At 51.3% G+C, this 22,508-nt stretch overlaps 1 protein-coding gene across 7 annotated transcripts in view; it reads left to right on the top strand.

The window, feature by feature from the left end:
- Positions 1–22,508, top strand: part of PUM1 (pumilio RNA binding family member 1) — a 107,688-nt gene that overhangs the window by 69,654 nt on the left and 15,526 nt on the right. For 4 of the 7 annotated variants that reach the window (XM_058040471.1, XM_058040474.1, XM_058040473.1 and 1 more), the window contains exons 12-17: positions 120–263; positions 1,927–2,223; positions 11,761–11,997; positions 18,740–19,007; positions 20,905–21,034; positions 22,103–22,237. In XM_058040471.1, coding sequence (XP_057896454.1) covers positions 120–263; positions 1,927–2,223; positions 11,761–11,997; positions 18,740–19,007; positions 20,905–21,034; positions 22,103–22,237 — 1,211 coding nt within the window. The remainder of the gene's footprint in view (positions 1–119; positions 264–1,926; positions 2,224–11,760; positions 11,998–18,739; positions 19,008–20,904; positions 21,035–22,102; positions 22,238–22,508) is intronic. The other 3 variants (XM_058040476.1, XM_058040475.1, XM_058040472.1) reach the window with 1 other exon arrangement.

Below are 22,508 nucleotides of genomic sequence, written 5' to 3'. Positions count from 1 at the left end.
TTCTTGCTTCTTTTTTTTTTCCATTCATCTTTTCCTTTAAAAGCCCTCTTGCACTGCACTCCCCTGGACATGGCTGATGTGTTTGTCACCTGCCCTGTCACCTGTGCTTGCCTCTGCAGGTTACCCAGTGCTGGCTCCTGCTGCTTATTATGACCAAACAGGAGCCCTTGTGGTCAATGCCGGGGCCAGGAATGGCCTGGGGGCTCCCGTGCGCCTGGTGGCCCCTGCCCCTGTCATCATCAGCTCCTCTGCAGCCCAGGCAGGTGAGTCCTGTATCCCCTCCTGCTCAGGCAGGTGAGTTCTGCCTCCCCAGTGGTTCAGGCAGGTGACTCCAGGTCCCTCCAAGTGCCTGCTGTGTCCCCAGTGTCCCTACCCCTCCGTGCTCCGCTGGCAGTGATGACAAACTTGCCCTCACTGAGATCCATCAGGGATTGTTGTTGAGAAACATCCTCTGTGCTCAACTTGGGCTGAGCCTCCGGAGAGCCACGGAGAGGGGCAGCAGCAGGAGCCAGAATGATTTTCTAGAGTTTCATGGCAGATATTTAAATTTGTCCCCTGGTACCAGCTTTCCAACCTGCTGGAGCCTTCAGAATTCCCACTGGCTCCAGGGAGAGCTCAGAGTTCCGTTCTCTCCAGGAGAGCTGCAGAGGGACTGGGGACAAGGATGGAGGGACAGGAGGCAGGGAATGGCTGCCAGTGCCAGAGGGCAGGGCTGGATGGGATCTTGGCAATTGGGAATTGTTCCCTGGCAGGGTGGGCAGGGGCTGGGCTGGAATTGCCAGAGCAGCTGTGGCTGCCCCTGGAGCCCTGGCAGTGCCCAAGGCCAGGCTGGATGGGGTTTGGGGCACCCTGGTACAGTGGGAGGTGTCCCTGGGGTGGAACAGGATGAGTTTAAGGTCCTTTCCATCCCAAGCCATCCCAGGATTTGTGCTTTATGACGCCACTGTACCTTAAATGGCCTTTGCCATGAGTTGCTTTGTCATTTATTTGGGTTCCTTGGGAGTTCAAGGCTATTAAGAGGATTTTTCAATCTGTTGGTGTGAGCAGCCCCTACCAGCACTGGGCTCAGATTATGAAATGGGCGTTTTAATTGTTTTCTCATAGCTCTTGTTTATTTTACTTTTTCTTTAACTTTGGAACTGGCTGAAAACCAACAGTCCTTGGGTTCAACGTTCTTGGCACCGAGGTTCATGTTTCATGTGCTGAAGGATCATTTCAATTATTTCAAAACTCTGGTTTCTTAACTGGCCCTTGTGAGTGTGAGGCTGCACTCATTGGACTCTTGGGTCTTTGGAGAAAGAGCCGTTCCTGGTTTTGATCTGTGCAGCTCCAACAGCACAAGAGCAGCAAGAACAGCTGGGCATGGCTGGAGTCTGGGGGCTGTGGGCAGCTCAGATACAATAAACAGAGATTTATGCAGAGTTTGGTCCTGAAAGAAAAAAACTGTAGCAATTCAAAGTGACCTGCTAAGTTTTAACTTCCAGAGCTGTGACGGTGTTCGCAGGGAAGAGACGAGGATCTGACTCCCATGTTTCAGAAGGCTGATTTATTATTTTATTATATATATTACATTAAAACTATACTAAAAGAATAGAAGAAAGGATTTCATCAGAAGGCTGGCTAAGAATAGAATAAGAAAGAATGATAACAAAGGTTTGTGGCTCGGACAGAGAGTCCGAGCCAGCTGGGCTGTGATTGGCCATTAATTAGGAACAAACAACAAGGGCCAATCCCAGATGCACCTGTTGCATTCCACAGCAGCAGATAATCAATGTTTACATTTTGTTCCTGAGGCCTCCCAGCTTCTCAGGAGGAAAAATCCTAAGGAAAGGATTTTCCACAAAAGATATCTGTGACACAGAACTGTGAAGTAAATAGATTTTCTCAGTGGCTTTTCCATTTTTCTCCCGTTTCTGTGTCCCACAGCCGTGGCGGCGGCCGCGGCGTCGGCCAACGGAGCAGCCGGGGGGCTGGCAGGGACCACCAACGGCCCCTTCCGGCCCCTGGGCACGCAGCAGCCGCAGCCCCAGCCCCAGCAGCAGCCCACCAACAACCTGGCCTCCAGCTCCTTCTACGGCAACAACTCCCTGAGCAGCAACTCGCAGAGCAGCTCGCTGTTCTCGCAGGGCTCGGCCCAGCCCGCCAACACCTCGCTGGGCTTCGGCAGCAGCAGCTCCCTGGGGGCCACGCTGGGCTCGGCCCTGGGCGGCTTCGGCACCGCAGGTGAGAGGAGTGGGGCTGTGCCAGCGCTGCCAGCCAGGGTGGGGACACATCAGTAATGGCACGGGGCAGCTGTGGCACAGCATGATATCACCAATGCTGGGGACACGATGTGCTTTGGGTTGTCTGGCCCTGCTGCTGACCCAAACAGCAGCACTGTAGTGTTTCACCCCACAGATACTTTTGGCCAGATGGGTGTGTGGTGTTTCACCCCACAGACACTTTTGGCCAGATGGGTGTGTGGTGTTTCACCCCACACACACTTTTGGCCAGATGGGTGTGGTGTTTCACCCCACATGTTGTATTCATATAGTTGTTAATCGTATTTCTACAGTCCCATACCTTCTCGGTGGTTTTCTCACAAGCAGCTCTTCACAGCAGTGTTGCTCCTGCTGCTTCATCAGGGCTCCTCCAAGGCTCTCCCTGACCAGCCAACCCACCCCCTTTTATCCCAGTTATCTTCATTAGCCACAGCTGCCACCCAATTAAGGACATCACAGCTGCAGCCCATTTAGAACAACTAGGATCGAGGCAAGGCCACTTATACAATACATAGATTTTACTAGGACTACTACTATACACACAGACACTTTTGGCCAGCTGGGTGTGTGGTGTTTCACCCCACAGACACTTTGGGCTGGCTGGTGTGTGGTGTTTCACCCCACAGACACTTTGGGCTGGCTAGGTGTGTGGTGTTTCACCCCACAGACACTTTGGGCTGGCTGGGTGTGTGGTGTTTCACCCCACAGACACTTTGGGCTGGCTGGCTGGGTGCTGCAGCTGGGCCCGTGGGGACAAGTGCAGGCCTGCAGGAGCTCTGGTGGTGCTGGGATGGAGCTTCCCCCCATAACAGGGGCTGCTCCTCAGGTTTCCCTCTGGCAGAGAAGCTTTAAGGCGATGGTGAAGGAAAGGAGTCGGTTCTGATGGAGGGTTTGGATGCAGAGCTTTATTCTGGCCCACAGGCCTCTGAATGCAGCACCAGCTCCAACAGAACTCCCTGAGCCCGTGGTTGCTGCTCCTTTGAACCCGGGGAGAGGGGCAGGGAAGGGGCAGGGAGCCACCAAGCAGGGACAGGAGGGGAGGGACAAAGGGACAAAGGACACCTGGATGGCCCAATGCCCCCCAGGGGTAGAGGGCATCCTTTGGATCTGCCAATCACTGATGCCCTTCTGGAATGCCAGGAGTGACAGACAGTGCTGGAGGGGAAAGGAGAGGTGACTGACACACCTGGGAGGGAATCTTCAGGGGAGGAACCTGGGTTTCTGAGGTAAACCCTGAAATCACACTGGAACACCCCTGGTTCCTCAGAGGCTGCAGGTTAGATGATTTGTTCCAAGAATGGAGCTTGGCACTGTAGCTAAGGGAACTTGATAAATAGGTTTATGTGTGTTGGGTGTTTTAGTGGTGGTACTGGTAGTGTTACCTTGCATGTTTCAGTGTGTGACAAATGATGAACAAAACTATCAAAGAAATTTTTATCATGCAAGAGAGAGAGATAGGAAATGGATTCACAGAAAGTTCTTGAAATCTTACAGAGATGGTGGATGAAGGTATAGACACTGAGGAAGGTTTTGAATTAAAACCTTGGAACCGGTGAGACTTTTTTGAGCAATGACTTGTAATTGATGTCAGACATGACTTACTCTCTTTGAACTGACTGGACTTTCACAGCATTAAAACTGCTCTGTTGTAATACAGCAATGCTTAATGCAAGCAAAAAAAGTTGCTTTAAGCAAGTAATAAGCAGATATATTCTAGTAAAGCTATGGAACACAAGGTAGTTAATGAAGGACACAGTTACAAAGGTTTCTTTTTAGTTGAACCGAGGGGGAATTGTGGGAATCATCAACAGGACAGGACTGCTGGGGAACACCTCTGGAGCTGTTGGTTTTCCAGCATCAGCCCCATGACATGGTTATGGCAGTGGGAAGATTGCAGCAGCTCACATCTCCAACAGCTCACATCCCACAGAACTCAATGTTACAGCTCACTTTAAAGTTGGGATATGGATGTGGGAGAGGGAGCCATGTGCAAGGACCCCTTGGGGATCTGAAAGTGCCCACAGTGTGCCCCCACCTGGGACCACAACAGCACTGGGGGGAACATTGATTCACAGTACAGAACATTGATTATAGGAGGTGTCAAAGAGGCAGCTCCACATAATCAAAATGTCTTCAAGACTTTGAATGAGCAGCAAAAGAGGGAAGAAACCCCAAAAGAGTGGTTGGAAAGGTTGGGGGAAAATTTGAGGCAATATTCAGGGGTTGATCCTGACATGGTGGCTGGACAGATCTTACTAAAGATAAATTTTGACCAATCACACAAAGCAGAAGCACATTGACAGTAGTGCCATCCAACCACTCTAAGCACAGGTACCTGTGGTTAAAACAATGCTCACTTATTTCAAATACAATACCTGCTTGTGAGCCTTAAAACACAAGGCACAGAGCTTCATTGTTAAGCTTCAACCTTTCTAATATCTCACTGGATAAACTTTTCTGTAGCTTAGGGAGCTATTCTAGACAAGTGTTAATACACAGACCATTGTTCTATGTGCCCTTACTTTCTACATCTTACATAACGTTTCTGCTGACAAATCTTAAGGCTGATGCTTAGGTCTCATTGGATTTCTGCTGTCTCTGAGCCCTGCCTTTTGCAGCTTTCCCAAAACCTCTGATTTTAAGGTTTCCCACACCTGGGGAGCGGAGCACAAGGAGAACCCCAGATTCCAATACTTTGTGCTCTGAGCTGAGCCCTCCTCATCCATCCCAGCCTAACTGGAATTTTCCTTTAGGGACCACTTCAGGCTTTAAAATCTGCAGCAGTTCTTGGCAAAAATGCTTTTAGTAGGTGATAATTAGCAGTAGCAGAGTAATTAACTTGGAAGTGATTTTCCCTGCATGTGGAGTACTGGCTGACAGGAATTGGTACCAGAGTGTTTCAACCCCTCTCACCTCAGAGTAAAGGCTGAGGAACTCCTCATGCCTTTAAAAAAGCTGATCTGAGGTGGTTTCTGTGCTTTATTCTGGGAATTGTTCCCATCACACACCAAAACAATCACTCTGTGGTTGTAGACACCTCCCATCCATGCTTTGATGGTGTTGGGCAGCTGGAGACCAAGGTTCCTTTCAGAGTCAAACCCATCCAGAGATGTCTTTGGTTTTTTAGGTTTTTTTTTTTCCTTAGGTTTGGGGTTTTTTTGAAGTGGAACAATTGTTTTAATTACTGCTCAGTCTCAGGGCAGTAATTATGTCCTGAGCTTTGCTGCTCTCATCAGAGTGAGGGGCAGGTTCCAACCTGGCTCCATCAGAACAGGCTCAGGGAGGGGTTGTTACCTCACAAAGGAACAGTTTGCAATAAAAAGTTATTGTAAATATTTCTCTTTAACCCAGCCTTGAGATTGGAACCATCTTGGTTCCAGGTAAACAAAGCATTTGCTTCTCTCACCTCAGTTTATTTAACTAATTGAATTCCATGAGTGGTTTGCTCAGTGCCAAGATTCACAAAGTTGTTTTCCCTCAATCAATGAATAAAACTCTGATCCTGCTGCTTCTGGAGCCCGTGTGCACTCACCAAAAATGATCAGTTCATTGCAGTTAACAATTTCACTGTTTATTAAACAAGATTTTAATGCAAAATTGATTTTTTCCCCCTGCAAGTTGACAGTGCATTTAAAGAGTTTGTATTTGCCTATTGAGACAGCTCTTAAAAGCTGTGGGGGTTAGGAGTGCAATTGAATTCTGATTTCCAGCTCCATGGAGCTGGGGGCAAACAGGAGCTGATTGCTCACCTGCTGCAGGGTGAGCACAGGGATGGAAGGGAGCTGTGCTGTGCACAGGGATGGCAGGGTGAGCACAGGGATTGCAGGGAGCTGTGCACAGGGATGGCAGGGTGAGCACAGAGATTGCAGGGAGCTGTGCACAGGGATTACAGGGATTGCAGGGAGCTGTGCACTGGGATTGCAGGGATTGCAGGGATCTGAGCACAGGGATGGCAGGGAGCTGTGCACAGGGATTGCAGGGATTGCAGGGAGCTGTGCTCAGGGATTGCAGGGAGCTGTGCACAGGGATTGCAGGGAGCTGTGCACAGGGATTGCAGGGATTGCAGGGAGCTGTGCTCAGGGATTGCAGGGTGAGCACAGGGATTGCAGGGAGCTGTGCACAGGGATGGCAGGGATTGCAGGGGGCTGTGCACAGGGATTGCAGGGTGAGCACAGGGATTGCAGGGGGCTGTGCACAGGGATGGCAGGGATTGCAGGGAGCTGTGCACAGGGATTGCAGGGAGCTGTGCACAGGGATTGCAGGGATTGCAGGGAGCTGTGCACAGGGATTGCAGGGTGAGCACAGGGATTGCAGGGAGCTGAGCACAGGGATTGCAGGGTGAGCACAGGGATTGCAGGGAGCTGTGCACAGGGATGGCAGGGATTGCAGGGGGCTGTGCACAGGGATGGCAGGGATTGCAGGGAGTTGAGCACAGGGATTGCAGGGAGTTGAGCACAGGGATTGCAGGGAGCTGTGCTCAGGGATTACAGGGAGCTGTGCACAGGGATTGCAGGGAGTTGAGCACAGGGATTGCAGGGAGCTGTGCACAGGGATTACAGGGAGCTGTGCACAGGGATTGCAGGGAGTTGAGCACAGGGATTGCAGGGAGCTGTGCACAGGGATTGCAGGGAGCTGTGCACAGGGATTGCAGGGAGCTGAGCACAGGGATTGCAGGGAGCTGTGCATGGGGATTGCAGGGAGCTGTGCATGGGGATTGCAGGGATTGCAGGGAGCTGAGCACAGGGATTGCAGGGAGCTGTGCACAGGGATTGCAGGGAGCTGAGCACAGGGATTGCAGGGAGCTGTGCACAGGGATTGCAGGGAGCTGAGCACAGGGATTGCAGGGATTGCAGGGAGCTGTGCACAGGGATTGCAGGGAGCTGTGCACAGGGATTGCAGGGTGAGCACAGGGATTGCAGGGGGCTGTGCACAGGGATGGCAGGGTGAGCACAGGGATTGCAGGGAGCTGTGCACAGGGATGGCAGGGAGCTGTGCACAGGGATTACAGGGAGCTGTGCTCAGGGATTGCAGGGAGCTGTGCTCAGGGATTGCAGGGAGCTGTGCTCAGGGATTGCAGGGAGCTGTGCACAGGGATTGCAGGGAGCTGAGCACAGGGATTACAGGGAGCTGTGCACAGGGATTGCAGGGAGCTGTGCACAGGGATTACAGGGAGCTGTGCACAGGGATTGCAGGGAGCTGTGCACAGGGATTACAGGGAGCTGTGCACAGGGATTGCAGGGAGCTGTGCACAGGGATTGCAGGGATTGCAGGGAGCTGTGCACCAGGGATTACAGGGAGCTGTGCACAGGGATGGCAGGGAGCTGTGCACAGGGATTGCAGGGAGCTGTGCACAGGGATTGCAGGGAGCTGTGCACAGGGATGGCAGGGAGCTGTGCACAGGGATTGCAGGGAGCTGTGCTCAGGGATTGCAGGGAGCTGTGCACAGGGATTGCAGGGAGCTGAGCACAGGGATTACAGGGAGCTGTGCTCAGGGATTGCAGGGAGCTGTGCTCAGGGATTGCAGGGAGCTGTGCACAGGGATTGCAGGGAGCTGAGCACAGGGATTACAGGGAGCTGTGCTCAGGGATTGCAGGGAGCTGTGCTCAGGGATTGCAGGGAGCTGTGCTCAGGGATTGCAGGGAGCTGTGCACAGGGATTGCAGGGAGCTGAGCACAGGGATTACAGGGAGCTGTGCACAGGGATTGCAGGGAGCTGTGCACAGGGATTACAGGGAGCTGTGCACAGGGATTGCAGGGAGCTGTGCACAGGGATTGCAGGGATTGCAGGGAGCTGTGCATGGGGATTGCAGGGAGCTGTGCACCAGGCTGGGCTCGCTCCTGAGCCAGCACAGGGAAACCTGCTGGGGCTGGGGCTCAGCTCTGAACAAACAGGAGGGGAGTTCAGATCTGCCCCATCCCGGGAATGGGGGACAGGGAGCCCTGGGCAGCTCAGACCTTCTCCTGAAGGGCCAGAGCAAGGGCTCAGCGTGTCCCCAAGGTCTCAGCGTGTCCCCAAAGTGCTTGGGGTGTTCCTAAGTGCTCGGGGTGTCCCCAGAGTGCTCAATGTGTCCCCAAGTGCTCAGTGTGTCCCCAAAGGTCTCAGCCTGTTCCCAAGTGCTCAGCGTGTCCCCAAAGGTCTCAGCATGTCCCCAAAGCGCTCAGTGTGTCCCCAAGTGCTTAGTCTGTCTCCAAAGATATCAGTGTGTCTGTAAGTGCTCAGTGTGTCCCCAAATGTCTCAGTGTGTCCCCAAAGGTCTCAGCCTGTCCCCAAATGTCTCAGTGTGTCCCCAAGTGCTCAGCATGTCCCCAAGTGCTTGGTGTGTCCCCAAGGTTTCAGCGTATCCTCAAGTGCTCAGTGTGTCCCCAAGTGCCCAGTGTGCCCCCAAAAGTCTGTGTCCCCAAATGCTCAGCATGTCCTGAGAGTGCTCAGCATGTCCCCAAAGTGCTCAGTGTGTCCCCAAGTGCTCAGTCTGTCTCCAAAGATATCAGTGTGTCTGTAAGTGCTCAGTGTGTCCCCAAATGTCTCAGTGTGTCCCCAAAGGTCTCAGCCTGTCCCCAAAGGTCTCAGTGTGTCCCCAAGTGCTCAGTGTGTCCCCAAAGGGCTCAATGTGTCCCAAAATGTCTCAGTGTGTCCCCAAGTGCTCAGTCTGTCTCCAAAGATATCAGTGTGTCCGTAAGTGCTCAGTATGTCCCCAAATGTCTCAGTGTGTCCCCAAAGTGTTCAGCATGTCCCCAAAGGTGTCAGTGTGTCCCCAAGTGCTCAGCATGCCCCCAAAGTACTCAGCGTGTCCCCAAGGGCTCAGTGTGTCCCCAAAGGTCTCAGCATGTCCCCAGAGTGCTCAGCATGTCCCCAAAATGCTCGTCATGTCCCCAGAGATCTCAGCATGTCCCCAAAGGTCTCAAAGTGTCCCCGGGTGCTCAGTGTGTCCCCAAAGCATGGTCCCTTCCTTTAGGGAGATTTTTATCCTTTGACCTTTCTGCTCAGGGGTTTTTGGACCTGTTTCTCCATGTGCTGTGTCACAGAAATCCTCCAAGGCACTGAAGGCAAAGACAAGATCCCAGATAATTTGTTTGGCTGTTTTATCGTTAACAGCGTGGTTTTAATGATTTTAACTGGTTTTAATGATTTTAACTGGTTTTAATGACTCTGACTGGTTTTAATGACTGTATCTGATCACTTCCCCAAGCACCAGCCCAGGGCAGTGGAGCTGTGGCTCTCCAGTGTTGGGGCTGGTGGCATCTCCCATTTTCCCCATTTTCTCATTTTTCCCATTTTCTCCATTTTCCTGTTTTCCCCATTTTACCATTTTTTCCAATTGCCCCATTTTCCCCAATATTCCCATTTTCCCCATTCCCCTTTTCCCCCATTTCCCATTTTCCGCATTTCCCCCATTTTCCCTATTTTCCTATTTCCCCTCATTTCTCCCATTTTCCCATTTTTCCTGTTTCTCCCATTCCCCCATTTCCCCCTCATTTCCCCCAATTTCCCCATTTTCCAATTATCCCTGTTTTCCCATTTCCCCTATTTTCCCATTATTCCTGTTTTCCCATTTTCCCCCATATTTCCCATTTTCCCCATTTATCCTTATATCCCCATTTTCCCTTTTTTCCCCATCTTTCTCTGTTTTCCCTGTTTTCCCCCAATTTCCCAATTTCCCCCATTTTTCTATTTCCCCTGTTTTCCCATTTCCCCTATTTTCCCATTTTCCCCATTTCCCCTGTTTTCCCCATTTTTCCCATTTTCCCCATTCCCCCATTTTCCCCTTTTCTCCCATTTCCCCCATTTTACCGGTTCCCCAATATTCCCATTTCCCCAAATCCCCCATTTTCCCCATTTTCCCCATTTCCCCAATATTCCCATTTTCCCATTTCCCCAGTATTCCCATTTCCCTAAATCCCCCATTTTCCCCATTTCCCCAGTATTCCAATTTTCCCATTTCCCCATTTCCCAATATTCCCATTTTACCCATTTATCCCATTTCCCCATTTCGCAGTATTCCCATTTCCGCATTTCCCAGTATTCCCATTTGACCCATTTATCCCATTTCCCCAATATTCCCATTTTACCCATTTCCCAATATTCCCATTTTACCCATTTCCCCAATTTCCCCATTTCCCCAATATTCCCATTTCCCCATTTCCCAATATTCCCATTTTCCCCATTTCCCCCATTTCCCCAATATTCCCATTTCCCCCATTTTCCCCATTTCCCCAATATTCCCATTTTCCCATTTCCCAATATTCCCATTTTCCCCATTTCCCCATTTTCCCCATTTCCCCATTCCCCAATATTCCCATTTGACCCATTTATCCCATTTCCCCAGTATTCCCATTTTCCCATTTCCCAATATTCCCATTTCCCCATTTCCCAATATTCCCATTTTCCCATTTCCCCAATATTCCCATATTCCCCATTTCCCCATTTTCCCCATTTCCCCAATATTCCCATTTTCCCATTTTCCAATATTCCCATTTTCCCATTTTCCCATTTCCCCATTTCCCCAATATTCCCATATTCCCCATTTCCCCATTTTCCCCATTTCCCCAAATCCCCCATTTTCCCCATTTCCCAATATTCCCATTTCCCCCATTTCCCCATTTTCCCCATTTCCCCAATATTCCCATTTTCCCATTTCCCCATTTCCCAATATTCCCAATATTCCCATTTCCCCATTTTCCCCATTTCCCCAATATTCCCATTTCCCCATTTCCCCAATATTCCTATTTTTCCCATTTCCCCATTTCCCAATATTCCCATTTTCCCATTTCCCCATTTCCCAATATTCCCATTTCCCCCATTTCCCCATTTTCCCCATTTCCCCAATATTCCCATTTTCCCATTTCCCCATTTCCCAATATTCCCATTTCCCCATTTCCCCATTTCCCAATATTCCCATTTCCCCCATTTCCCCATTTCCCCAATATTCCCATTTCCCCATTTCCCAATATTCCCGTTTCCCCATTTCCCAATATTCCCATTTTCCCATTTCCCCAATATTCCCATTTCCCCATTTCCCAATATTCCCATTTTCCCCATTTCCCCAATATTCCCATTTACCCATTTCCCCATTTTCCCCATTTCCCCAATATTCCCATTTACCCATTTCCCAATATTCCCATTTTACCCATTTATCCCATTTTCCCCATTTCCCAGTATTCCCATTTTCCCCATTTCCCCAATATTCCCCATTTTCCCCCATTTTCCCATTTCCCCATTTCCCAATATTCCCATTTTCCCATTTCCCCATTTCCCAATATTCCCATTTCCCCATTTCCCAATATTCCCATTTCCCCCATTTTCCCCATTTCCCCATTTCCCAATATTCCCATTTCCCCATTTCCCAATATTCTCATTTCCCCCATTTCCCCAGTATTCCCATTTTCCCATTTCCCCATTCCCCAGTATTCCCATTTCCCCATTCCCCAATATTCCCATTTTCCCATTTCCCCATTCCCCAATATTCCCATTTTACCATTTATCCCGTTTCCCGTTTCCGCAGTGGCGAACTCCACCACGGGCAGCGGTTCGCGCCGTGACTCGCTGACGGGCAGCAGCGAGCTGTACAAGAGGACCTCGAGCAGCCTGACCCCCATCGGGCACAGCTTCTACAACGGCCTGGGCTTCTCCTCATCCCCCGGGCCCGTGGGCATGCCCCTGCCCAGCCAGGGCCCCGGGCACTCGCAGACTCCTCCTCCCTCCCTGTCCTCACACGGATCCTCCTCCAGCCTCAACCTGGGTAAGAGCCCTGCTCTGCTCTCCTGCAGCACCTCTGGTCCCCCAGGCAAGAGTTCTGAGGGTCACACGATGATTTAGGTGGAGAACAATCTTTAATTCAGGTCCAGGCCTCCTGGAGAGTGTGTGTGTCCTGCAGGGTTCAGCTGGGAAGGGGTTTCCATCTTCCCTCCTCTTTGCTGACTTGGTTTGAACAGCCAGGTGTCTGCTGAGGAAAGCAAGAGCCTCCCCTGAAATGGAAAATGCAAACCCCCTCCCTCTGAGTTATTATCATTTTGAAATCAAGGGGCTCTCAGGAAAAGATTTGGGAATAGGAATAGTAGTTCTTGGAAAATGCAAACCCCCTCCCTCTGAATTATTATAATTTTGAAATTAACAGGCTCTCAGGCAAGGATATGGATATAAGAATAGGAATAGTAGTTGTTTATTAGGGAAAAAAATAAAAATAAAATAAAAGCTGATTTTTGCCCAGGAGCCCTCCAGGCTTTGGCTCTGCTGAGCTCTGGCCCAGCCGTGCTGATTTTTCATCCTTTTGGGTTCCTGGAAGAGCTGTGGGACATGGAATGAGTTCCTGTCTTGGTTTGAACAGCCAGGTGTCTACTGAGGAAGGCAGGAGCCACCCCTGAAATGGAAAATGCAAACCCTCTCCCTCTGAATTATTGTGATTTGGGAATGAAAAAGCTCTCAGGAAAAGACATGGGAATAGGAATAGAAGTTTTGCACTAGGAAATTAAAAATACAAATGCAATAGCACAAACAAAGCCCTGCCAGAGTGAGAGCAGGCCCTGGCACGCTGTGGCTCAGGCTGGTGGCACAGCCCCATCCCATGGGGGCTCAGCCCTCCTGCAGTGCCAGCTGTGGCTCTGCTGCAGCAGGGATCCTGCACAAGGGGGGAGTTTTCCTCTGCAGCTCCAGGGCTGCTGCAGATGGGCCTGGGCTCCCTCTGGCCATGCAGGGCAGCAGAAAGCTGCTCCTCTGGCAATGCAGGGGGCAAAGGCTGCTGTGCTGTGCCAGGCTCAGATTGCATCCAGGCAGGAATGCTTGGCTCCTGCCCTGGGCGCAGCATCTGCCCATGGGATGCTGGAATTGGATCAGCCCTGCAGGGACACTCAGTGGCCATGGACAGCAGAGATCTCCTGGAGGGAGGATTGGCTGTGGGAGAGATGAAGAAAACTGCCCTGAGAACAGCAGAGAACTGCCTCATCAGATAGGGATAGGACACAAACCCCCATTTCCAGACTGAGACATTTCCTCAGCTCAAAATTAGGGATAATATTCCCAAGTGTTTATAAACCGGGATTTTCTTGCACTGGTCTTGGTAAAAGCAGCAATGGTTTGTGGAGTAAAATAGATAAGGAGAGTTCATCTTCAATTTAAATGGTTTTAAAAGGGATGTTTTAAAATACCCATTAAATTGGGAATAATGAGCTTGGAGTACAATTCCTCGTTTTAACCAATGTTCCCTGGAGCAGTGCTCAGCTTTGAGCTGAGGATTTGGTGAGTTTACCTTGGAAAATTTCCCATCAGTGTGGCCTTATCAAAAGCACAGGAGAAATCATTTTGAGAAGATCCACGACTTTGTGCAGCTGAAGCTTCTCAAAGAGCTTCTGCCTGGCCCACAATAAAATAAATCTTAAAAATAAAGAAAGCAAATATTAAATAATAAAGCAGTGCCCATCTGAACCTCCTGCAGTGTTCATTCCCTCATAAACAAACCAAAGAGATTATTTGTTGCACCTACAGCAGGTAATTTAATATTCCTCCAAAAATTCACTTGGTTTTGGTTGTGTCATGAATCTGCTGGGTTTAAGGAAACTTCTGCTTCTCAGAGCAGTTCTCCCCCCTCAGCAGACTGTCTATTTATTATGTGTGTTCCATGCATGTGTGATAAATCCAGTGCTGGCTCTAGCTTAGCTGGAATAGCCATAAATATGATTCTTGGAGATCAAGTTTAGATTTACCATCGTGCCTTGTTGAGAGCTTTAATAGAACTGGGAGGGTTTTGACTTTATTTATGCAGCTGTGGAGGCCTTGGCTGACAGTTAAATGGCCACAATAAATTAGTGCTGAGGAGGAAGCAGATTCCAAACCTGGGAAAAAGCTGGTTGCCCTTGCAGAAAAAAAGAATCCTAAAAATTCTTTGGAATCAAAGAATCTTGAGAATTCCTCTGGATCAGAAGAGGGTAGATCTGTCTGGGAACAAACTCTGGAAAGAAATTGGAATTAGCACCCCCGGAAATGGGTTGTGCTGCAGAGGATCAGTGTGAGGCTTCCCATCTTCCCAAAATATTCCTGTCATTGTGGCTTTGTCCCCTCCATGGCTGGTTCCATGCTGGGTGATGCTGTAGGTCAGATGTCACCTGGGATAGCTCAGATTTTGGGGGATTTGACCTTGAAATCCATGAAAAGTCATTTTATTTTTTTCAGGTTTCTCTTTCATTGGTAGTGGAGGGCAGTGGGAAGGGGAGGTCTGATTTCTTTTGTTATAAAATCAGTTCTGATGGGGAGGAGAAGGCTCCAGGGAGAGCTCAGAGCCCTCGCAGGGCCTGAAGGGGCTCCAGGAGAGCTGCAGAGGGACTGGGGACAAGGATGGAGGGACAGGAGGCAGGGAATGGCTGCCAGTGCCAGAGGGCAGGGCTGGATGGGATCTTGGCAATTGGGAATTGTTCCCTGGCAGGGTGGGCAGGGGCTGGGCTGGAATTGCCAGAGCAGCTGTGGCTGCCCCTGGAGCCCTGAAATCCTGGATCCGTGCTTGTGGGACTACAGAGAAATCAGGGAATGGTTTGGGCTGGGAGAGACCTTAAATCCCACCCAGTGCCACCCCTGCCATGGCAGGGACACCTCCCACTGTGCCAGATGCTCCAGCCTGGCCTTGGGCACTGCCAGGGCTCCAGGGGCAGCCACAGCTGCTCTGGGCACCCTGGCACAGCCCAAACCTCTCTAACCAGGCCTTGCCAGGTTACAAACCCCCTGTGGGAAATGGCACTGGGGGCACCTGGAACCAGCCAGGAAATCATTCTTTCCTTTCCTTTCTCCATTTGCTGCAATGGGTTTTGGTGCTGGTTTCCATCCTTGGTTCAGGAATGTGAATGCCAGAGTGGTTTGGGTGGGAAGGGATCTTCAATGGCAGCTGATTGCAGCCCAGGGACACCTGCCACTGTGCCAGGTGCTGCCAGCCCCAATGCCCAGCCTGGCCTTGGGCACTGCCAGGGCTCCAGGGGCAGCCACAGCTGCTCTGGCAATTCCAGCCCAGCCCCTGCCCACCCTGCCAGGCAACAATTCCCAATTGCCAAGATCCCATCCAGCCCTGCCCTCTGGCACTGGCAGCCATTCCCTGGCTCCTGTCCCTCCATCCTTGTCCCCAGTCCCTCTGCAGCTCTCCTGGAGCCCCTTCAGGCCCTGCAAGGGCTCTGAGCTCTGCCTGGAGCCTTCTCCTCTCCAGGGCAGCACCCCCAGCTCTCCCAGCCTGGCTCCAGAGGAAGAAGGAGCTGTTTTGTCACTGAAGTCTGGGATCTGACCCAGTCCTGGCACAGAGGAGCTGGAGGCACCCTGAGGTTTCAGGCCTTTGGTGGGATTCAGAATTTTGATTTAGGGAGCTTGTTCCCCACAGAATCTCTGTGTTCCCAGGATGATGTTGGGCATCCTGGGGAAACCTGCACTCAGCATTCCCATCAGGAGAGACATCCAGGGGGGAAAGTGGAGTCACTCTGAATCCCCAAGTGATTGGGGCTCTCTCAGAAAACCTCTGGCAGATTTTCTGTACTGATTGTGCTCCTAACCAAGAGATATCATATCAGCCTGAGTGCCAAACCTGCCCTTTCCCATCATGAACCATTTTCCACTTCAGTCCCAGCTCTGAACTTTGCTCCAGGTGTTGAAACAACAAGTGGGAATTTTGAGAATTCCAGCTGTGTGGGAAGCATCGGTGCCCCATTGCTCAGCTTGTCCCTCCTGGGTTTCCTCACCTGGGAAGTGCTTTACTCATCCTGTGGCAATCCTGCTCCTTCCAGGAGACTGGAATATCAGGAATGTCAGGAATATCACCTGCTGCCTTTTGGGAGTTGTTGCTCAGTGTGGGAGTTGGGGTGCAGGAGGTGCTGGGCACTCCATTGCAAGGCAGCACAAGGAGCTCTCAGCTCTCCTTTTCCTTGGGAAAAACAGGAGGAAAAAGAGTGTCTCCCTTCCTTGGGCAAGGAGAGTTCTGGCACCAGCTCCAGAGAAATTTGCCCAACTCAGAGATGTAGAATCACAAAATATCCTGAGCTGGAAGTGAGCCACAGAGGTCATAATTAATAATTAATTAGGCTGTTATCAGATACAGAGTTCTCATCCAGTTTCCTGCATGGCTGCTTCCTCCAGGTGTCCATGGCTGAGGAGTGCAGCTCCCTCAGCTCTGTTTTTATGGAATGTTTTAATTCCAGCCCAGCTGCCAGGAGCTGCCCCTCTGCAGCCAGCCCTGCCAAGGTTTCCTTGGAGCTGTCCCCTCCATGGCCCAGATTCCTGCAGCTCATTTCCCTGGCATTCCCCTGCCTCACCTGGGCCCTGCAGGTCCCTGTGTGATCAGCATGTGTTCCCTAGACTTCGTTCCACCCAGGAAAATCCGTGCAGGCTCCTCCTGCACCAGCAGAGGGATCCCAAGCCCTGCAGGAAAGGCAGGAATCGAATCCTCTGCCACAGTGCCGAGCCACAACCTGAAAATTGCAGGGAAACTGCACTGGGAGGTTTAAGTTTGTTCCTACCAAAGCTTCTCTTTATGGGATGAAGCATCACCTGTCCCCATATTCCTGTTTTGGGTCCCACAGCATCTCTGTTAATGTGGCTGCAGATTTTTGGCTATTTGTGAAAGCACAGGGGTTTAAAACCTTACTTGGAATTAATTTATTAGTATCTACTTGTGTTTAATAGTGATAGATTTGTGCTTTTATATCCACATTTTTTTTTACCTTTATATCTATCTCCCACCCCCAGCACACTTCTTTCAACTCAGTCCTGGCCAGGGCAGCAGGAGAGGTGGGAAAAACCTGAGGATGGATGCAAATACAGTAGAAGCAGCAAAAAAGCTGAAATTTGGGAGTGTTGGGATTGCCACTGCTCTGGTTCAGACATTTTGCACACAGGAGGAGGAACAGAAGTTGTTACACCCTGTCAGAAAGCCACAGTCAGAGATGTGATGTCATTGGATAGAGTCAGAATCACAGAATATCCTGGTTTAGAAGGGATCATCAGAGTTCTTTGTTGGAGTCTGTAGCTGTTCCCAGCCTAATCCAGCAGTGCCACAGATGCTTGGACACATCCCCATCTCAATTCCTTGGTGGGCAGCTCAGTCAGGAATCACAAAATGGGATCATGGAGGTTGGAAAAGCCCTCTGGGGTCATTGGGTCCCACCTGTGGCTGATCAACCAGCCCAGCTGAGTGCCATGCCCAGGAATTCCTTGGACAGCTCCAGGGATGGGGAATCCAAACCTCCTTGGGCAGTTCCAAGGCCTGACCATCATAAAACAGGATCCTCAAGGTTGGAGAAGCCCTCCAAGGTGTTCAGGTCCAGCCTGTGACCAGTCTCCACTGGGGCACTGAGTGCCACATGTTCATTCCTTTGGCATCTCCAGGGGTGGGGATTCCAAACCTCCCTGGGTGGTTCCAGTGCCTGAACACCCTTCCAGTGAGGAAATCCTGCCTAGAAATTCTTCTTAGAAATCTCACCTCAAAATCCTGCTTAGCTGAATGTCAGACCTGCCCCCATATTGGACTAGAACTCGGGGATCCAGTGTCACATCTGTGTCCCTATGAGGCCCATCTGTGCCTTGTTCCTTTGTCCCCATAAGGCCCATGCTTGCCTTGTTCCCTTATCCCCATCCATGCCCTGTTCTCTTATCCCCATCCATGCCTTGTTCCCTTGTCCCACGAGACCCATGCCCATCCATGCCTTGTTCCCTTTGTCCCATCCATGCCCCATTCCCTTATCCCATCCCTGCCCTGTTCCCTGATCCCATTCCTGCCCTGTTCCCTGATCCCATCCATGCCCTGTTCACTTATTCAGTCCATTCCCTGATCCCATCTGTGCCGTGTTCCTTATCCCATCCGTTCCCTGATCCCATCCCTGCCCCATTCCCTGATCCCATCCATGCCCTGTTCCCTTATTCAGTCCATTCCCTGATCCCATCTGTGCCCTGTTCCTTATCCCATCCCTGCCCTGATCCCATCCCTGCTCCATTCCCTTATCCTATCCCTGCCCCATTCCCTTATCCTATCCCTGCCCCATTCCCTTATCCCATCCCTGCCCTGTTCCCTGATCCCATCTATGCCCTGATCCGATCCATGCCCTGTTCCCTGATCCGATCCATGCCCCGTTCCCTGATCCCATTCCCTGATCCCATCCCTGCCCTGTTCCCTGATCCTGTTCCCTGATCCCATCTCTGCCCCGTTTCCTGATCCCATCCCTGCCCCGTTCCCTGATCCCATTCCCTGATCCCATCCCTGCCCCGTTCCCTGATCCCATTCCCTGATCCCATCCCTGCCCCATTCCCTGATCCCATCCCTGCCCCGTTCCCTGATCCCCTCCCTGCCCCATTCCGTGCCCCGTTCCCTGATCCCATCCCTGCCCCGTTCCCTGATCCCATCCCTGCCCCATTCCGTGCCCCATTCCCTGATCCCATCCCTGCCCCGTTCCGTGCCCCATTCCCTGATCCCATCCCTGCCCCGTTCCGTGCCCCGTTCCCTGATGCCATGCTCTCCCTGTCCCTCGCAGGGGGGCTGACGAACGGCAGTGGCCGTTACATCTCGGCGGCGCCGGGGGCGGAGGCCAAGTACCGCAGCGCGAGCAGCGCCTCCAGCCTGTTCAGCCCCAGCAGCACGCTGTTCCCGTCCTCGCGCCTGCGCTACGGCATGTCCGACGTCATGCCCTCGGGCCGCAGCCGCCTGCTCGAGGACTTCCGCAACAACCGCTACCCCAACCTGCAGCTGCGCGAGATCGCCGGCCACATCATGGAGTTCTCCCAGGACCAGCACGGATCCAGGTGGGCTGGGCAGCCTGGGCGCGGCTGCTCCTCGGGGAGTATCCGTTGGGTTTTGTGGCTGTGTTTCGTGATTGTGTTTCGTGGTTGTTTCTCGTGGTTATGTCTCATGGTTGTGTTTTGTGGCTGTGTTTCGTGATTGTGTTTCGTGGTTATGTCTCATGGTTGTGTTTTGTTGGTTGTGTTTTGTGGCTGTGTTTCATGGTTATGTCTCATGGTTGTGTTTTGTTGGTTGTGTTTTGTGGCTGTGTTTCATGGTTGTGTCTCATGGCTGTGTTTTGTTGGTTGTGTTTTGTGGCTGTGTTTCATGGTTATGTCTCATGGTTGTGTTTTGTTGGTTGTGTTTCATGGTTATGTCTCGTGGTTGTGTTTTGTGGCTGTTTCATGGTTATGTCTCATGGTTGTGTTTTGTTGGTTGTGTTTTGTGGCTGTGTTTCATGGTTATGTCTCATGGTTGTGTTTTGTGGCTGTGTTTCATGGTTATGTCTCATGGTTGTGTTTTGTTGGTTGTGTTTCATAGTTATGTTTCACAGTTGTGTTTTGTTGGTTGTGTTTCGTGGTTGTGTTTCGTTGGTTCCATTTCGCAGTTGTGTTTTGTGCTTGTTGTTCTGTTGGTTCTGTTTTGCCAGTTGAGTTTTGCAGTTGTGTTTTGTTGGTTCCATTTTGCTGGTTGAGTTTTGCGGTTGTTGCTTTGTTGGTTCCATTTCGCAGTAGTTGTTTTGCAGTTGTGTTTTGTTGGTTGCATTTCACAGTTGAGTTTCACAGTTGAGTTTCACAGTTGAGTTTCACAGTTGTGTTTTGTGTCACTTCCCCAAGCTGAGGCACATCAGGGAATAAGCAGGAACAGCCAAGCCAGTGTCAGGCTCAGAATCCCCAGGGATTGTCCAGTCCAGGGACGTTGGCATCTCCAGGGATGGCGACTCCAAACCTCCCTGGGTGGTTCCAATGCCTGAACACCTTTCAGTGAGGGAATCCTGCCTCGAAATCCCACCTTGAAATTCTTCTTAGAAATCCCACCTCAGAATCCTGTCCAATTCCTGGCCCTGCCCAGACACCCCAGATCCCACCCTGTGCGTGCCTGGGGTTGTTGTCCAGGGTTGGGGACAAGTGCTGGTTGCAGGAATTCCTCCTCAAATTTAGCCGGGAGAAAAGGAGGCTCAGGGGTGATCTCATCACCCTCTGCAGCTCCTGAAAGGTGCCTGTGCTCAGCTGGGGTTGGGCTTTTTTCTCCAGGCACTGACAGAACCAGAGCACACAGCCTGGAGCTGCCCCAAGGGAAATACAGGTTGGATATTAGGAAAAAGTTTTTTACAGAAAGGTGATAAAGTTCTGGAATGTTCTGCCTGGGGAGGTGGTGGAGTCCCCATCCCTGGGGTGTTTAACAAAGCCTGGATGTGGCACTGGGTGCCAGGGTTTGGTTGAGGTGTTGGGGCTGGGTGGGACTCGATGGTCTTGAAGGTCTCTTCCAACCCAGCGATTCTGTGAAAAGGAGCTTCCCTGCTGTGTGGTTTGCTCACTCACCCTGCTGGCACAGCTAAATCCATTTCAAAGGCCATCTGGAAACGAGGCCATTCTCCATTACTCCATTGAGATCTGCTTTGCTTGGAATGAAGATTCCAGCATGTGGCCATGGACCTCATGGCTGTGACCACCCCAAGCTTTCAGATGGCTGGATGAAATAGCTGTGTTTGCAAGAGCTTTACAAGTTGTGGATGACTAAAATGTCTTAAATTTGAATATTTAACTTGTGATAGGAAGCTTAGGTTAATGAAAGTGCTTAATCTTCACGGTGTAATGGGATTTTTCATGGTCCTTTCTGGAACACACGGGTGAGGCTTTGGGAAGGCAGGGTTGAATGAGCAGATGTGCCCGTGGCATCACTCCAAGACCTCCTTTTCAGATTTATTCAGCTGAAACTGGAGCGTGCCACCCCAGCAGAGCGTCAGCTGGTGTTCAACGAGATCCTGCAGGCAGCCTATCAGCTCATGGTGGATGTGTTTGGGAATTACGTCATTCAGAAGTTCTTCGAGGTGAGTGTGCCCTCCCCTGCAGCTCCTCCTGCTGTGCTGAGGTGTTGGATGAGCCTGGCAAACCCTGCCTTGAGGCTGAACCCCTTCAGCACTGGCACCATCTCCTCCCCACAAGCTGTTGGATCTTCACTGCTGGGGTGACTGAGGGGTGGGACTCAGATTAATCTGAAAAGTGACACTTGGAGAAGCACAATGTGTCACAATAAAGAGCAACGTTCAGGAGATGTAAATTTCCAGTGGAAGGTGGATGGGGGTTGGAATGGGCTGAGCCTTAAGGTCCCTTCCAGCCCAAACCTCCCTGGCATTCTGTGAGTGCAGATCCAGCACAGCTTGTCCAGGGTGCTGCACTGAGCTGTCATTGCTTCTGGGCTTGGGAACAAGGGAGAAACTTCTGCAGTAACAGCAGCTGCTGGAAAGGTGTTGTGTCCCTCCACCCCTCTCTCTGGACACTGGTCTGCTCCTTCTCCAGGTGTTCTGGTGCTTCTGCCCAGTAATTGAGAATGAGAATCACAGAACCTCCTTCGCTGGAAGGGACCCACAAGGCTCAAATCCAGCCCCACCCACACACCCCAGCATTCCCACCCTGGGCACGCCTGAGCCCTTGTCCAGCACTTCTGGAACTCAGCAGCCCTGGGGCTGTGACCTGCCCAGGGTTGGTTGGTCACCCTGGTGGCCCCAGCCCCTTTGGGGTGTGCAGGCAGACACAGAACCCATCTGGCTGTGCCACATCACCCCTTTCCCATGGTGACATGCCCAGGGTTGGTTGGTCACCCTGGTGGCCCCATCCCCTTTGGGGTGTGCAGGCAGGCACAGAACCCATCTGGCTGTGCCACATCACCCCTTTCCCATGGTGACCTGTCCATTGTTGGTTTGTCACCCTGGTGGCCCCAGTCCCTTTGGGGTGTGCAGGCAGGCACAGAACCCATCTGGCTGTGCCAGTTCACCCCTTTCCCATGGGGCTGATCTTTGATCTTCTCAGTGGGCAGCTCCTGCCCCTCCAGGGTGGGAGGGCAGTGCCAGTGCCTGCACAGGGGTCTGTCCTGGCAGTGACTGTTTCTCCTGTCCCAGTTTGGCAGCCTGGAGCAGAAGCTGGCGCTGGCAGAGCGCATCCGTGGGCACGTGCTCTCCCTGGCCCTGCAGATGTACGGCTGCAGGGTCATCCAGAAGGCCCTGGAGTTCATCCCCCCAGACCAGCAGGTAATTGTAAGTTTCAATTTTAACTTTCTTCTTGATGTTTGATGTTCCTGAACTGTCCCTCTTGTGCCTGCTGTTCCCTTGGTTTCGTCCCTGGCATGTTTGTGTGTGACGAGTCCGTGCCGCTGTCCTTGGTTGTCATTGTCACCTCCTTGTTCCCCTTCCCTGGCCATGGGGCTGCTTCTCTCTTAATTCCCTGGAAGCAGATCATGTGTGTAGGGAAAACTGAAAATGAGGCTGAATTAAAAGAGATTTTTAAATCCCTTGAAGGAGGAGTTTT

The sequence above is a fragment of the Melospiza georgiana genome, chromosome 24, assembly GCF_028018845.1.
Source record: "Melospiza georgiana isolate bMelGeo1 chromosome 24, bMelGeo1.pri, whole genome shotgun sequence".
Taxonomy (NCBI): domain Eukaryota; kingdom Metazoa; phylum Chordata; class Aves; order Passeriformes; family Passerellidae; genus Melospiza; species Melospiza georgiana.
The sequence above is the reverse complement of the archived record's forward strand: the minus strand, read 5'-3'. Positions and strand labels throughout refer to the sequence as shown.